At 40.1% G+C, this 18,141-nt stretch overlaps 1 protein-coding gene across 1 annotated transcript in view; it reads right to left on the bottom strand.

Annotated features, from left to right (window-relative positions):
- Window positions 1–1,040: 1,040 nt before the first annotated feature.
- kif19 (kinesin family member 19) overlaps window positions 1,041–18,141 on the bottom strand; it is a 145,322-nt gene continuing 128,221 nt past the window's right edge. Inside the window, exons 15-21 of the mRNA XM_068004505.1 lie at window positions 15,642–15,805; window positions 13,666–13,771; window positions 12,949–13,075; window positions 11,682–12,103; window positions 10,686–10,839; window positions 3,570–3,674; window positions 1,041–1,579 (exon numbers count right to left, since the gene is read on the bottom strand). Coding sequence (XP_067860606.1) covers window positions 1,428–1,579; window positions 3,570–3,674; window positions 10,686–10,839; window positions 11,682–12,103; window positions 12,949–13,075; window positions 13,666–13,771; window positions 15,642–15,805 — 1,230 coding nt within the window. The 3' untranslated portion in view covers window positions 1,041–1,427. The remainder of the gene's footprint in view (window positions 1,580–3,569; window positions 3,675–10,685; window positions 10,840–11,681; window positions 12,104–12,948; window positions 13,076–13,665; window positions 13,772–15,641; window positions 15,806–18,141) is intronic.

Genomic DNA, 18,141 nt, shown 5'->3' with positions numbered 1-18,141 from the left:
ATAGTATCTCTATGTGGGCCTAGATTTGTTGGACCACAAAGATAGAAAACTGTAGATATTAATTTTTAGGCCACTATCAGTATATTAAAGTTTATTTTATGAGTGCAAGACTTTATATTTTTAAATATTACGGTTTTAATGTGGAATGGTTTTTGCTGTTCACATTTTTAATGCTTGTTTCTATTCATTCAGCTTTAGGGTTACTTTGGTTCCATTGCTTAGTGGGAAACAAAGAAAAATACAACAAGTGCAGGTGCTCAGATAGCTCCCAACCTAAAGATTATGAGTTGAGCCTTTTACTCCTACTTTCTTACCCTAGTTGGGTAGGTCAATTGTCAGGCAGAATGATGATCAGGCAGAATACAGATATACAAAAATGACAGTCCAACTCACTCCACTTGCCTGTACTTCCCTATCAGCCTATCACTGAGCAATATTGATAATAACTTGTATAATTTCACGATAAAGGCTATCCCACCCTCCCAGCCAATTAATGCTTCATGATAATAGTCTACAAGGGGAGAATAATGGGTGGAAAAAAAATCTAAATTAAAATAAATGCCATTTAAAAAGGTATGTCAAATTCAGTCCTTTCACAAGATGATGGTTTGAAATAGATTACTCTACTTGGCCAAAAAAGGTGCTTATAAGATCAATACTCATCTATCGTCAGTCAAACACTTACAGTATCTGATGCACAAGTGACATGTACCTGTCACTGATCAGGTAAAACTCATTTGTTTATGGTTTTGGTCCAAAACACAATTAATTTTCTTGAACCTATATGGTGTCTGATCCGAGTGCTAGTTCTCTACCAAAATGGAAGAAGAATTAGGTATAAACTGTGCACTTCTTTTTTAAAAAATCATAAATTGAGAGTCTGGTAAAAATGAAATATTTGGTTCACTTCTGTACATTAAGCTTTATGATGTCAATGTATTTCTTGACTACACTTTAAACTTTGATTTTAATCAAAAGAATAAAGAATACTTTTGTATTTGATTACTTAAATTGAGGATGCAATCCAAAATTGTGGACAATGTTGCATTAATGCTTATGGAGAAATATTTGAATCCATTAATTATAGCAATTGGCAGCGGAATATGTTTGCTCTAGGTAAAAGGATAAACGTTGTGAAGCTAGGGATTCCTTTACCTATTCTGAATAAAAAACACAGAACAATCCCTTTTCCTAAAATCTATAACAAGCAAGTCTCCCTCCACTGATTTAGATAATAAAAAAAAGATACATTCACAGAAAATATGTGATTTCTCATATTTGCAGCACCACCTTTGCTTTTGCATTGTTTTCTGTTCTGTATATAATTTATCTTATCCAATCACTGAAAACTTCATTTATTTCCTCTTCCCCCAAATGAAACCAAAAAGGTTCTCAACACAGGCTACATAAAAAGTCCTGTCACTGAATTAGTGTCTCCTAGCTCTAACGTCATTCTTTCCATTTGTCACTGTGTAGTTAAAATGTGGCTGAGGGTTACGGTTCAGAGGTTTCTTGAAGTTTCCAGGCTGATTGAGTGTAGAAGTTGAGCTAGCCACATCTGATGCTGTAGTTGTTGGACCTGTGTTTAAAAAAATGGTTTGTAAGTATTTACTTCAACTATAAATATAATTTTTAAAAATTATTACTGTCCCCTTCCTCTCTCCAACACACACCCACCCATCAGGAAGAGGATACAGTCCAAACCACAGACACATTTTTGAACTGTCAGCTTGCTCAGTTGATAGCATTCTCGTTTCTGAGTCAGAAGATTATGTCCTCAAGTCTTGAGGTGGGGCTTGAACCCATAATTAGGCTGACAGTTCAGTGCAGTACTGAGGGGGTGGTGCATTTTTGTAGGTGGTGTCTTTTGGATGAGAAGTTAAATAGAGGCCCTTTCTGCCTGTTCAGATCCCATTGCAATATTTGAAGAAAAGCAGGAAGTTCTCCTGGTGTCCTGATCAACATCCATCCCTCAAGTAACATCAACAAAACAGATTAACTGGTCACTCATCTCATTGCTGCTTGTGGGACTTTGCTGTGTGCGCATTGGCTGCTGCGTTTGCCCACATAACAGTGACTACACTTTAAAAAGTAATTCATTGGTTGTGAAGTGCTTTGGGACATCCTGAGACTGTGAAAGGCTCTATATAAATGCAAATCTTTCCTTCTTACTGGCAGTGCAATTCTGCGAATGACCATCAGCCACTATGGTTGCAAGTAGAAAAAGATACACATCAGTTTTGCCTACCCCACGGCAGAATGATATGCTTTTATTTATTTTCAGGTGTCTTAAGGCTTGAATCTATAATGATTAAATTGGGATGACAGTGCTCTACTGTTTGTATTGACGGATTACTTCACATAAAAATGTATTTTGATTAGGTAATGACATAAGAATTTTGAGTAGGAATAGGACTTACAAGCTTATCCTTTTAGAAATCAATTTCACCTACCTCCCTTTTTGTCGTATCCGTTCTTTATTTCTCTCTCAGAATCTATCTAATTTGTCTATGGATCCCATTTAAATTGTCCACTTCAACACCCTTACTTCACCCTATTACCCCTTCGGGTGAAAAAGTTCCATTTGATTTCCCTTCTTGCTCCCAACTTCTTATTTTTAATTTGTATTCCCTGATATTTGAATCCTTCACCACAATGAACAATCTCAAATCCATTTTGTAGGATCCTTTTATAACTTAAAACCTTCAATTACATCACCTTAAAATTTCTCTCTTCCAACGAAAACACGCACAAGTTCCTTAATGTTTCCTCATAACTTAAATTCTTGATATTCAGAATCATCTTTACCTTCCTAGGTCTCTTTCAACTTCACCGTCAGCTACTCCAACACCATTAATGGTACACTTACGATAAATCCTACCTGCCATTGTTCTGCTCACATACATACTTTATCTAACTAATTCTGTAGCTCCATGGCTGCTCCTCAGATTTAACTGTCCCTCAATCTCCAGTTTAGTATTGTCTACAAATTTGACTAATTTGCATTGAGCTCCTGAATGAAGACATTAATATAAATTGGAACTAATAGGGGTTTCAATCCTGAGACATCCCACTCTGACTCCCCTAACAAGTACCTGCCGTCACTCCCCTAACAAGTACCTGCCGTCACTCCCCTAACAAGTACCTGCCGTCACTCCCCTAACAAGTACCTGCCGTCACTCCCCTAACAAGTACCTGCCGTCACTCCCCTAACAAGTACCTGCTGTTTTCCATTCTTCAGCCAGTTTCTTATCCATTATCACAAGATTGCTGACAAAACATCTAGATCGCCACATTAAAAATTCGGAGGTATTTTCTCACATAGAATCTATTACTACTAAGTGATTTCCAAACATTTGTTTTCTGTATGCAAGAGTTACAGTATTGCATATTCAATATATGACTTGGGCTCATTTTTGAGTTCAATTTGGTTAAGCTAAAAAAGAAATTGTAATATTTAGAGGGTGCAAATATGTTGCTGCAGTTTTGCAAATGCCTATTTCACAGAAAGGCATTTTATTTATATTGGTCATGGAGTTTCATCATCCCCTAAGGCTGTGTATTCTCACCTCTGATCTTCTTCTGTACGGCCATCCCTCTCCCATTGGCATTTCTCTGGTATATGGTGCTGGGTGGTGTACTGACTACCTCTAACATCTGAAGGTCACTCTCACCTACACAAAACAGTAGACAGCTTATGTTTTTCAATGATATACACAAAGCATATGTGCATTAAAAATGAAACAACAAAAAATACCACACAGTGATAGCTGACAGAAGAACCACTAAAATATAATCTTTGCTCTAAGTCAAATTTATTTTTAAAATTTCTTTAAAACAACATCTCATTGAAACATACAAGATTCTGAGGGGGCTTGACAGGGCAGATGCTGAGAGGTTGTTTCCCCTGGCTAGAGAGTCTAGAACTAGGGGGCATAGTCTCAGGATAAGGAATCGGCCATTTAAGACTGAGATGAGGAGGAATTTCTTCACTCAGAGGGTTGTGAATCTTTGAAATTCTCTACCCCAAAGGGCCATGGATGCTGAGACGTTAAGTATATTTAAGGATGAGATGGATAGATTTTTGGACTCTAGGGGAATCAAGGGATATGGGAATGGGGCGGGAAAGTGGAGTTGAGGTGGAAGATCAGCCATGATCTTAATGAATGGCGGAGCAGGCTCGAGGGACCGTTTGGCCTACTCTTGTTCCTATTTCTCATGTTAACATATTGCAGGACATAGTGTTTTAACAAAGAAGTAAATGCGCTGTGTTCATAACAGAGTGATAAAATATGATGTTTGGGAGAGTCATTGGTTTTGTGATTATGCAAGTAGTGAAGGGGCAGTAGATAATAAGTAGTGAAAGGATAAGAAGAGGTAGTGTGTATCTGCAGGATTGGGGAAGTCAGTAATTGGTGAGAACTGTGTGGAATGGTAAGAATTCAGTTAAAGAGGAGTGAGTAATTATTAAGGGAGTAGTTATTATTTGGGGTAAGGATAATCGGTTTGGGTGTGTTGAATAGTTTAGGGAGTAGTCAATGTGCAGTGGGACAGAGGGCATCTGAGAGAGAGTGAAAAGTTTGCATAGAGGATAGCGGATATTGAGAAAAGCCTTATCCTTTGTAAATTGGAAGCTGAGCCTCAATGTAAGCAAGTTTGCCTATACTGTTGTCTCAATTATATACTGTTATAATATCAGTAGGCCCCATTGTCTTTGATTTACCATAAACTATTCATTTGAAATATTTGAGGCAAATGGTAAAGTAAATTAAGTGGAGGAGGAGTGGGTTTGGGGAGCTGGTGGATTGGCCAGCAGGAGGCTCTTTTGTGGCATTTACTTTGAAGATGGTAGTGGGGAGTACAGGCAGGCTGGACTGAGGTGAGTGCAAGAATGGATCTCAAAGTATGCAGCATTTACCTGCGCTGCAAGGAACTGCAAAATTTAAATACCTTCAGATTTGCAGTTCTCTAAGAACTAGGAAAACAAGTTTGAGAACCACAGATGGAGGAAGTGTTTACTGTAAGTGTGACTGTGATCTTACTGTGTGATTGGCAGGGTACAAGAAACACTGCAAGGTGATCAACTGTCACAAAATCTCAGATTTTAAAAGAGTTAGGAAGCCCAGATAAACAATTGTTTACAGTCATTAAATTATGGCTATGCATATAATTAAACGAACTTTTTAAAATACAATGGCAATTTCAAGATAGCAAGTATTGTAGAGGCTGAGCATTGCACAAAGAGTAATAGATAGTCAGAGTGACTAATAATTAAGTGTTCTGAATTGATTTTAAATTTCTGAATTGACAGGTTACAGCTGAGCAGGACCGGGACCAATGTCCTCGTTGGGGTGTTTGCTAGTGCTGTTGGGGAAGGATTAAACTAGAATGACAGGGGGGTGGGAACCCAAGCAGGGAGAGAGAGGAGGAGGAAACAAGGATAGAAACAAAAGACAGAAAGGGAAGAAGCAATAGTGGACAGCAGAGAAAGTAAGGGCGAATAACAAATAGGGCCAAAGTGCAAAATAAAGCGAAGATGACAAGCAATCTTAAAAAGACAAGTCTAAAGGGATTATGTCTTAATGCGCAGAGCATTCGCAATAAGCTAGATGAATTAACAGCGCAGATAGATACTAACGGTTATGATATAGTTGCGATTACGGAGACATGGCTGCAGGGTGACCAAGGATGGGAACTGAACATCCAGGGCTATTCAATATTAGGGAAGGACAGGCAAAAAGGGAAAGGAGGTGGGGTAGCGTTGTCAGCAAAGGAGGAAATCAATGTAGTAGTGAGGAAGGATATTGGCTCGGAAAATCACAATGTGGAATCTGTATGGGTGGAGCTAAGAAACACCAAGGGGCAGAAAACATTGGTGGGGGTTGTCTATAGGCCCCCAAACAGTAGTGGAGATGCAGGGGAGGGCATTAAGCAGGAAATTAGAGATGCATGCAAGAAGGGTACAACTATAATCATGGGTGACTTTAATCTACATATAGATTGGTCAAACCAAATTAGCAATAATACTGTGGGGAAGGAATTCCTGGAGTGTGTACATGATGGTTTTCTGGACCAATACGTTGAGGAACCAACTAGAAAACAAATGATCCTAGACTGGGTATTGTGCAATGAGAAAGGATTAATTAACAATCTTGTTGTGCGGGGTCCCTTAAGGAAGAGCGACCATAACATGACAGAATTCCTCATTAAGATGGAGAGTGAAGTAGTTGAATCCGAAACTAGGGTCCTGAATCTAAATAACGGAAATTACAAAAGTATGAGGTGTGAGTTGGCTATGATAGATTGGGGAACTTTACTAAAAGGGATGATGGTGGATAGGCAATGGCTAATATTTAAAGAATGTGTGCAGGAATTACAACAATTATTCATTCCTGTCTGGTGCAAAAATAAAACAGGAAAGGTGGCTCAACCGTGGCTTACAAAAGAAATTAGGGATAGTATTAGATCCAAAGAGCAGACATATAAAATTGCCGGAAAAAGCGGCAAGCCTGAGGATTGGGAGCAGTTCAGAATTCAGCAAAGGAGGACAAAGAGATTGATTAAGAGGCGAAAAATAGAGTATGAGAGTAAACTAGCAGGGAACATAAAAACTGACTGTAAAAGCTTCTATAAATATGTCAAGAGAAAAAGATTAGTGAAGACAAATGTAGGTCCCTTACAGTCAGAAACGGGCGAAATTATAATGGGGAACAAAGAAATAGCAGAACAATTAAACACATACTTTGCTTCTGTCTTTACAAAGGAGGACACAAATAACCTGCCAGAAATGTTAGGGAACCAAGGGCCTAGTGAGAGGGAGGAACTGAAGGAAACCAGTATAAGTTAAAAAAAAGTGTGCTAGGGAAATTAATGGGGCTAAAGGCTGACAAATCCCCAGGGCCTGATAATCTACAAACCAGAATACTAAAGGAAGTGGCCCTGGAAATAGTGGATGCATTGGTGATCATCTTCTAAAATTCTATAGATTCTGAAACAGTTCCTACAGATTGGAGGGTGGCAAATGTAACCCCACTATTTAAAAGAGGGAGAGAAAAAACAGGGAATTACAGACCAGTTAGCCCAACATCGGTAGTGGGGAAAATGCTAGAGTCTATTATAAAAGATGTGATAACAGAACACTTGGAAGGCATTAACGGGATTAGACAAAGTCAGCATGGGTTTATGAAAGGGAAATCATGCTTAACAAATCTACTGGAGTTTTTTGAGGATGTAACTAGTAGAATAGATAGGGGAGAACCAGTGGATGTGGTATACTTGGATTTTCAGAAGGCTTTTGATAAGGTCCCACACAAGAGGTTAGTGTGCAAAATTAAAGCACATGGGATTGGGGAGAATATACTGGCATGGATTGAGAATTGGTCGACAGACAGGAAACAGAGAGTAGGAATAAACGGGTCTTTTTCCGGGTGGCAGGCAGTGACTAGTGGGGTACCGCAGGGATCAGTGCTTGGGCCCCAGCTATTTCACAATATGTATCAATGATTTGGATGAGGGAACTAAATGTAACATTTCCAAGTTTGCGGACGACACAAAGCTGGGGTGGAATGTGATCTGTGAGGAGGATGCAAAGAGACTCCAATGTGATTTAGACAAGTTGGGTGAGTGGTCATGAACATGGCAGATGCAGTATAACATGGATAAATGTGAGGTTATCCACTTTGGTTGTAAAAACAGAAAGGCAGATTATTATCTGAATGTTGATAGATTGGGAAAAGGGAAGGTGCAACGAGACCTGGGTGTCCTTGTACACCGGTCGCTGAAAGCGAGCGTTCAGGTGCAGCAAGCAGTTAGGAAGGCGAATGGTATGTTGGCCTTCATTGCAAGAGGATTTGAGTACAGGAGAAGGGATGTCTTACTGCAGTTATACGGGGCCTTGGTGAGACCACATCTGGAGTATTGTGTGCAGTTTTGGTCTCTTTATCTGAGGAAGGATGTCCTTGCCATGGAGAGAGTGCAACGAAGGTTTAGCAGACTGATTCCTGGGATGGCAGGACTGATGTATGAGGAGAGATTGGATCGACTAGGCCTATATTCACTCGAGTTCAGAAGAATGAGAGGTGATCTCATCGAAACATATAAAATTCTAACAGGACTAGACAGACTAGATGCAGGGAGGATGTTCCCGATGGCTGGGGAGTCCAGAACCAGGGGTCACATTCTCAGGATACGGGGTATGCCATTTTTAACAGAACTGCAGTCTGAGCCCACATACAGCAAGACCTGGACAACATAAAGGCTTGGGCTGATAAGTGGCAAGTAGCATTCGCGCCAGATAAGTGCCAGGCAATGACCATCTCCAACAAGAGAGAGTCTAACCACCTCCCCTTGACATTCAACGGCATTACCATCGCCGAATCCCCCACCATCAACATCCTGGGGGTCACCATTGACCAGAAACTTAACTGGACCAGCCACATAAATACTGTGGCTACAAGAGCAGGTCAAAGGCTGGGTATTCTGCGGCGAGTGACTCACGTCCTGACTCCCCAAACCCTTTCCACCATCTACAAGGCACAAGTCAGGAGTGTGATGGAATACTCTCCACTTGCCTGGATAAGTGCAGCTCCAACAACACTCAAGAAGGTCGACACCATCCAGGACAAAGCAGCCCGCTTGATTGGCACCCCATCCACCACCCTAAACATTTAAAACCTTCACCACCGGCGCACAGTGGCTGCAGTGTGTACCATCCACAGGATGCACTGCAGCAACTCGCCAAGGCTTCTTCGACAGCACCTCCCAAACCCGCGACCTCTACCACGTAGAAGGACAAGAGCAGCAGGCACATGGGAACAACACCACCTGCACGTTCCCCTCCAAGTCACACAGCATCCTGACTTGGAAATATATCGCCGTTCCTTCATCGTCGCTGGGTCAAAACCCTGGAACTCCCTTCCTAACAGCACTGTGGGAGAACTTTCACCACACGGACTGCAGCGGTTCAAGAAGGCGGCTCACCACCACCTTCTCAAGGGCAATTAGGGATGGGCAATAAATGCTGGCCTTACCAGCGACGCCCATATTCCATGAACGAATAAAAAAAAGGAGAAATTTCTTCACTCAGAGAGTGGTGAACCTGTGGAATTCTCAACCACAGAAGACAGTGGAGGCCAAGCCATTAGATGTATTCAAGAAGCAGATTGATATATTTCTTAATGCTAATGGGATCAAGGGATATGGGGAAAAAGCGGGAACAGGGTACTGAGTTGGATGATCAGCCATGCTCATTTTGAATGGCAGAGCTGGCCCGAAGGGCCAAATAGCCTACTCTTGCTCCTATTTTCTATGTCTATGTTTCTATGATTTTGGCCAAGATATTTATGAATTGTGAACTTAAAATCAGTAATGCTTTACAAATCTGTGATACATCTCTAGCTATCCATTATTTTTGTTGGATAAGTAAAAAATACAAAAAAACATATGAACTTAGCTGCCAATGACGGAGAATAAGGAAACAGCAATAGGGATGCAACTTCATGAGTGTGAACAATACAGGAGGAACAAGGTGCAGATTACAAGAATATAATGTTTCAAAACATATAGAAATATGTAGCAATGATATAAGAATGAATTGCAAAATGGAGAGTGCTCGTGTATGGAAAAATGTTTACATTTCCCTCATCCTCATAGGAATGAGGGAATTCAGTTGTGTGGAGAGACTAGAGAAGTTGGGATTGTTCTCCCCAGAGCAAAGGAGGATAACAGGAGATTTAATAGTGGTGTTCAAAATTATGAGGGGTTTTGATAGAGTAAATAAGGAGAAACAGTTTCCACTGGCAGAAGGGTCAGTAACCAGAGGACATAGATTTAAGATAATTGACAAAAAAGCCAGAGGGAGATGAGGAGAATTTTTTTTTAACTCAGCGAGCTATGATGATCTGGAATGCACTCTCTGAAAGGTGGTGGAAGCAGATTCAATAGTAATTTTCAAATGGGAATTGGATCTCTACTTAAAAAGGAAAAAAAATTGCAGGGCTACGGGGAAGGAGCAGGGAGTGGGACTAATTATATTAATGACTTAATTCAGAAGCTCGAGACAACTAGTCAAATTTGTAGACAATACTAAACTGGAGGTTGAGGGACCGAATTAGTTCGACAAAATATTTATGTGAGCAGAACAATGGCAGGTAAAATTTATCATAAGTGCATCATTAATGGTGTTGGAATAGCTAAAGGTGTAGTTGAAAGAGATCTAGGAAGGTAAAGATGATTCTGAATATCAAGAGAGCCGGCACAGGCATGATGGGCAGAATGGCCTCCTTATGTGCTGTATTATTCTATGAATCTAGTTTTCTCAGATAATTCTTGATTTTGCTGCAGGTTTTTGCTGTTGGTGAGTCTGATGATATTCAAGGCCTCAAGCATTTGTAACTTGCCTGAAATAACATGCACAATGTCATAAAACTACAGTCTGGTCCTGATATTTCAATCATTTTCTCACTAAATTTTGAATTCCCCAATAATTTGAATTAAGCAACGTAAATAACATAGCAAAGTGGGAATTTAGTGCTTAAAAATGTAAATTATCAGATAATTTGAATTAAGAAACTTTCAGTTATAAATATTCTGTATACATTAAAATTGTATTGTTTTACAGCACTATGTATGATCTATCCTGACGAGCTTGATTTTGTTTCTATTCTAACAGTGAATATCCCACATACCTGCATAATGGCTGATTGGGAATTTTACTTTTCCAGGTGCATGTGCTGTTTTTCCATGTGTCCGTAACTGAGATTGGCCGTTCATGTTAAATCTATTATCTGAAATACTCTCCAACGGTTGTAATCGGGATGTAATATTCTTGGGATGGGGCAACTGGGAAGATAAGAAGAAAATATGATTTTTTAAAGTGGGAAAAGCAATGAAAAAATTGCATTAAAGCAGGATATAAAATACATAATAAGCCAGTAGTAGGAAAATATGATTCAGCCTATGATATTTAATCTGTTGGAAAGTCAATGATAACATAAATTTACTGTCCTCAGTATGACCCAAATTGCTTGCTCTAATCTCAAGGTTTTTAAAAAAAAAATCAAGTTACTGGTTTACGAGCAGCAATGAACAAAAAAAAGGAGCGAATTCGCTGACATCTCTGGGTTCTGTTGAAAGACAGAAAAGCTTCAGGTATTTTTTCCACGCAGAGTTTGCTAGAAATAACAGATAGGGAGATATTTTAAAAGCACCAATCTCCAAAATCCATACTTTTAATATTTGTGCGCCATTCACAGGAGATTAATAGGCATTGTTGCTATGGAAATGCATCTTTCAGTACAGTTTAGTTTGTCTAAACCAGAGTGTAGAATGGCATGATGACTTTGAAATGTTGATTGCACAGGGTTTACTCAGTTTACAACAGAATTAAAGCAAAATCCCAACCTCCCAAAAAGTTCAAACTTTTCTAAGTGGTCAACATGGAAACATACAAAAGAGATTTTGCTGCGATTGTTCCAGAACAAGCTTGCCAATATGTTGACAACATACATTTAATACCGTTAATGAGAATAATTAGTCCCAGTTAAAGAGCATGTTTCTTTATCAGACACTGATCCATTTAAATCAGTGCTGATTTCAACCAGGAGTTTCGAATTAACAAACTTCCACTTAGAAAATAATAACGTATAAATTTTAATCCACTCCTGTATAAACAAAATACCAACCCCTTGACCATTGACTTCAAAAGACCTTGACCTTCTTTTCTTCCGTTTGGCTTCTAATGTCTCCTCTCTTCTATTTGTCTTTTTGTTTTCCTTTTTGTAGGATTGAGACCATCCATTGGGGGATTCTTCCTGGTTATGCTCTACATGGTTGGCCATCTCACCAGTACTGGTGGATAGATTGTCCTCACTAGCTGCATGCTTTATAATCTGACCCTGCTGGTGTCTGTACAGTGTCAATGATGGTCCAGGAATGCCTCTATAAAATGATTCTTCATTTTCACTCATTGAGTGCAGGGAAATACTTGTTTTCTCCTTCATGGGTTCCAGAATGTGTAGCCTGTTGTCACTTTCCAGAGCTTTTGAACGTCGTCTTGCTGCTTTGACTGCGATGCTCTTGGTACCCGTCAACATCTGCTTGCGTTCTATTAAAAATGGAATTTATTTAATTATTTCATCACAGCTGTCATGGCAGTACTTGCAATTTACTTTAGGGGTACATTGCATTTGTAATGAAAGGAATGGCAATATTGGGGAAATAATGGGCTGGATTTACCTCCAGGGCGGTTCCCTGCTGGGAGTGGACCAGGGCGGCAGTCATTATACTGGCAGGGTGGGTTCCAAGCAGTAACTTCACTCTACGTGGGAGCCAGCTAGTAAAATTAAACTGTGTTGCAGCGGGGACACTCATTAGAGCTCCAGAAAGGAGAGGAGCCAAAATGAAAATTAAATAAATAATTGCGTCAATTGAGAAGAGCCAACATTGAGGAGCATATAGGGGGAGGTTGCCAGAAGCCGAACCCCTCCTTCATTCTCTGCCTTCAGCCATCTTCCTACTACAGCCACAGCAAGCACCGCCACCACTCTTCCAATCTTAACTGAGGTCAGTGACACTGCAGCAAGAAGGCAGGGAAATCAGTCAGATTTCCAAGCCCCACAACACGCCATTGTTTAACTGAGGTGGGGCACTCAAGGGGCATGTGGCTGAGATCCCTGCTGGTTGGCGGGGGTCAAAAAATGTCCAACAGCATTTTCAGGGGTTTCTCACAGTAGCCCTCCCTAACAATTTTCCCTGCACCACTGATGATTTCTGGTGGTCGAGGGGAAGAAATGTCAGTTTTTCATCTTTGGACTTAATTAGGGCATCAGAAACTCAAAAGCCAGGAAAGAGGACCATAAACATGGTTCAACATCAACCATGAAAGAGCAGTACAAAACGCACCAATACAACTTTTGTACGACCACAAAATCCTACATCAAGTCTCCATACCTTTGAGGAATTCTGTTTGGGTGTGCCGATTGTCTGCAAAATTCTCACTGCTGTCAGGTGATGAGTTTAAATGGCTGCTAGCACTGCTCATCCCACTAAAGCTCACCAGACTCTCCTGCTGATGTGTCTGAAGAAACACGTGTTATGGAACACAGTCAGAGCATATTTCGGTAGCTTCTTGTTTGTGTCATTTTATTACATAGTAGGACCAATAATAAAAGTAGCAATTTAGGAGAAGCTTGGTCACAAAGGGAGAAAGGCAGAGAATTGGGATTGAAAAAAGGTAGAGCTGCCAAGGATGACAAAATAGTGGAGCAGGCTCCAGAGCCAACTGGTCTACACCTGATACTATGCTCCTCTATAATATACAGGTGCATTTTGCTGTTTGCTAATTTTAGTGAGAAAGTAGATGCGAGTATGAACTGGAGAATACCGTTAGGGTCACAATACGCCTGTCATGACAACCGCTTCTTACATCTACTTTAGCACTAAAATTAATGGATAGGGGAAAATATAACCACTGATGGGTAAAAGGAATAGTCTTATTTTTTTTGGAGAACAAATAGATTAATTCCTGGAATGCCCATATAACTTCTGGTAACAAGCTTGAAGTCCTCTTGATTGCTTGTATAGTTTTCTGGGAATGTGGTTTTGAGGTTGACATGTTTTGAGCATGCAGTATTCCAGATTCTGATGTTCACTCAAGCACCAACTCACCTCTTGGTTTAGCATTCCATTCACATGGATTGGAGGAGGGGTCATCACAGTCGAACTCTTTCTCCGCTGAGCATGTGGGCTGGTTTTAAACACCCGGTTATTGTCACTAGTAAGTCAAAACAATAAAAGAAGTAAAGAACAATATTGAGGAGAATCTGTCATTATAGTGTTTGCCAGTTAAACAGATAATGCAGGTGACTCCCTAAAGAACAAGAATAAGTACAGATACATTGGACATGTCACACTACCATATGAGAAAGAAAATTAATTACATAGAATGTACAGCACAAAAACAGGCCATTCAGCCTAACAGGTCCATGCCAATGTTTATGCTCCACATGAGCTTCCTCCCTCCCGACTTCATCTAACCCTATCAGCATATCCTTCTATTCCTTTCTTTCTCATGTGTTTATCTAGCTTCCCCTTAAATGCATCTATGCTGGTCGCCTCAACTACTTCTTGTGGTAGCAAGTTCCACATTTTAACCACTCTGGGTAAAGAAGTTTCTCCTGAATTCCCTTTTGGATTTATTAGTGACTATTTTATATTTATGGTCCCTAGTTCTGGCATCCCCTGCAAGTGGAAACATCTTCTCTACATTTACCCTATCATAATCTTAAAGACCCCTATCAGGTCACCCCTCAGTCTTCCCTTTTCTAAAGAAAAAAGCCCCAGCCTGCTCAATCTTTCCTGATAGGTATAACCTCTCAGTTCTGATATCATCCTTGTAAATCTTTTATGCACCTTCTCCAGTGTCTCTATATCCTTTTTATAATACGGAGACCAGAACTATTCACAGTACTCCAAGTGTGGTCTAACCAAGGTTCTATACAAGTTTAACATGAAAATTTAACTGTAAGATCTACACAACCAGTACAAATTAATAGTGCATCCACCTGCAGACATAATCCACTGTTAGAAATGTGAGGAAATGCACATCCTAATATTCCATATGGAATTTGGACTGCTTGACAAAGGAACTCCAATACTGACAGGGATTGCGCGAAGGATTGCACTCAGCAATAATGGTGCAGATAAATATAATGACAATGCCCTAACTGCACTGTAACACTGGGGTGGACTCTGCACAAAACATACCATACCATGATTATGGCTAGGCAATCCAATAATTTTGGCCAGCAAAACATAAATCTCTCTCGGCAGATTTTCCAACAACCTTTCATTCAACTTATTTCTCCTGGCAGTGAAATCACACTCTTGCTCAAGGGAATGAATAAAGGACCATTAAAAAAGATGGTCTGAGCTGCAGATAATGGCTTCCGGAGTTATTTCTTTCCTCAGGGTCTAATTCTAGATGTTATCTCCTAATTAGCTATTAACAAGGTCTACTTTACATTTGCCTGGAATAATTTTTTAAAAAATCACCAGGCCTTTCAGATCTATTTTTGAACATTGGAGACAAAACTCAGAGCAACACAAAAAAAACACTATAGGCTTCATTCTCCACTTACTGAATATGATGGGATAGACAATGTAGTATAATTCATTTGGGTTTTTCTCTACAAATACTAAATACTCAGTTTAGCACAAAGAAGCACCTGCCCCCTTTGCCTTTCCATTTATGGCAGTCTCTCTCATTTTCACAATTCCAACTATTTTTACATTGATTCTTAAAACTATTGTACATTTGAACTTTTCTGTGGGCTTTTTATTAATCTTTTTCTCCTTCACCTTTGTTATTAAGGCTCAGCTCAACTTGATACAGGTGTGAACTAATCATAAAAGAATTTCTGAGAATCAAAAAAATGTAATGGAGTTAAGTGGCACAGCAAATGGTGGTCCCAAAGAATGAACTTACCAACACTGCAAATAGCTGCCATTTTAGACAACTTGCATTCTGGTTTGCCAATATGGCAACAAACTGTTACATTAAAAGTAATATCCAGAGTTAAAGACATCCAGCTTATTTGACTTCTACTATGAGCTGTACTCAGTCACTGTGTGCTTGAAGTTACCTCTCTGGCTCCGGTACCAGTGGTGGTAATGCATCTCTGTAATTCCTTCGCCAAGGATGAGGCTTTTCAGACCCAATTGTTCTCACACTCTCCTGATCAGAGTCCACATCCTGGACTAGCTCTCCCACCTTTAGCCTCTGGGCCACATTTGTAACTGAACCATCCTGGAAGGTCAAATCAACAATGTGAGAGATAACCAAGCTGAGGCCCTACACTATTCACCAACAACAGATTGGCCGAAGGTAGGAAGAAGACGTTCTTTGAATACGAAAACAATAACTGTTTTGTGCTCCATAATCTCATGGTTAAGACACTCTACATCCCTGTGACCACTGGTTTATTTTGCAATTTATGTAGAAAAAACTGCTATGTTATACACGAGATAAAATCTTTATTTCTTGGATGTTTCATTCTGGTCATCTATATTTATTTTTTTTTAAATAAAGAGTTTGCCCTTATTAGTGCTTCTTTGCATATTCAATTAACAATTGTAAAGTAAACCAGTTTGTAGATTTGTATGTGGCCTCGTTTCATGAAAGTATCAATCAGCCTTAAGGAAGATTGGAGAACTGCACGTAGAGGCACGTGCGAGGTTACAGTCCTCAGTTCACATAATAAGATGTGGAGATGTCGGTGATGGACTGGGGTGGACAAATGTAAGGAATCTTACAACACCAGGTTATAGTCCAACAAATTTATTTTAAAATCACAAGCTTTCAGAGATTATCTCCTTCGTCAGATGAATGAATGAAAAGGTTCTCAAATCGCATATCTTATACTATGTTGGGACAGCATCACACCAATCAAAAGGTGTCGTTGTTATTCAAACAGGCCAGTCACGGAGAACAGCACGTCCCAGTACACTAGATATACATTGTGTCTATTACACAGGCAGGCAGAAAGAAACTCAAAATGGCAGAGAGAGAGAATTTTAAAAAACATATAATTTTTCCCCCCTTTTTTTTTGCTGGTGGGGTTACGTGTAGCAGGGGGGAAAAAAATTATATGTTTTTTAAAATTCTCTCTCTCTCTCTCTCTGCCATTTTGAGTTTCTTTCTGCCTGCCTGTGTAATAGACACAATGTATATCTAGTGTACTGGGACGTGCTGTTCTCCGTGACTGGCCTGTTTGAATAACAACGACACCTTTTGATTGGTGTGATGCTGTCCCAACATAGTATAAGATATGCGATTTGAGAACCTTTTCATTCATTCATCTGACGAAGGAGATAATCTCCGAAAGCTTGTGATTTTAAAATAAATTTGTTGGACTATAACCTGGTGTTGTAAGATTCCTTACACATAATAAGAGATCTTCATTGTTATGGCCACGGGGCACACTATCATATGACTAGATATTGGTCAATAAAGGTAAACACCTGATCATTAGGGACACAGGATCAGCTTATGGGAGAGACATTCGACCAAGAGAATATCTAGGGCAGACATGAATTTTGTAACATGTTTTGTTGTCTACTCCTTCATGTTGCAAACTGGGTAAATCATATGGACAACAGAACAATATTTGACAAAGGAACCAGTTTTCTTTTCTCCAGCATACAAGTACGGAAGCTAGCTATATCAATGTCATATGTCTGGTACAAATGGTGTGTGTCTGCTGAACAAGCGATCTCCACCTCCTGCATGACACATGCAATAAGTACCGAGGTTGCTAATCATTTCTTTATAAAACACTGGTATATGAACCTTTATAAAACACCGGTTCGGCCACAACTGGAGTACTGTGTCCAGTTCTGGGCACTGCACTTTCGGCAGGATGTGAAGGCTTTAGAGAGGGTGCAGAAGAGATTTACTAGAATGGTTCCAGGTATGAAGGTCTACGCGGATAGCCTGGAGAAGCTGGGGTTGTTCTCCTGATAGCAGAGAGGGTTGAGAGGAGATTTGATAGAGGTATGCAAAATCATGAAGAGTCCAGACAGAGTAGATAGTGAGAAGCTGTTGCCATTGGCGGAAGGGTCAAGAACCAGAGGACATAGATTTAAGGTGAGTGGCAAAAGGACCAAAGGCATCATGAGGAAAATTTTATTTACACAGCGAGTGGTTAAGATCTGGAATACACTGCCTGAGGGGGTGGTGGAGGCAGATTCAATCGTGGCTTTCAAAAGGGAATTGGATAAATACTTGAAGGGAAAATATTTGCAGGGCTACGGGGATAGGGTGGGCGAGTGGGACTAGCTGGATTGCTCTTGCATAGAGCTGGCACGGACTCAACGGGCCGATTGGCCTCCATCTGTGCTGTAACCATTCTATGATTCTACTGCCTAGGATTCCTTACACTTGAATTGTTTATAGTCACATGTGATGAATGTTATCAGCTCTTTGCTTTGATACTGGGTTGCGTGCCCTGCGAGAGTGGAACATCTCCCCTCTCAGGACATCTTGATAGTCCAGCACTTTACATAGAATTACATGGAATGTACAGCACAGAAACAGGCCATTTAGCCCAACAGGTTCATGCCGGTGTTTACGCTACATACGAG

The sequence above is a fragment of the Heptranchias perlo genome, chromosome 23, assembly GCF_035084215.1.
Source record: "Heptranchias perlo isolate sHepPer1 chromosome 23, sHepPer1.hap1, whole genome shotgun sequence".
Lineage (NCBI taxonomy): Eukaryota > Metazoa > Chordata > Chondrichthyes > Hexanchiformes > Hexanchidae > Heptranchias > Heptranchias perlo.
Note: the sequence above shows the minus strand (reverse complement) of the source record. Positions and strands in the feature narration are given on the sequence as shown.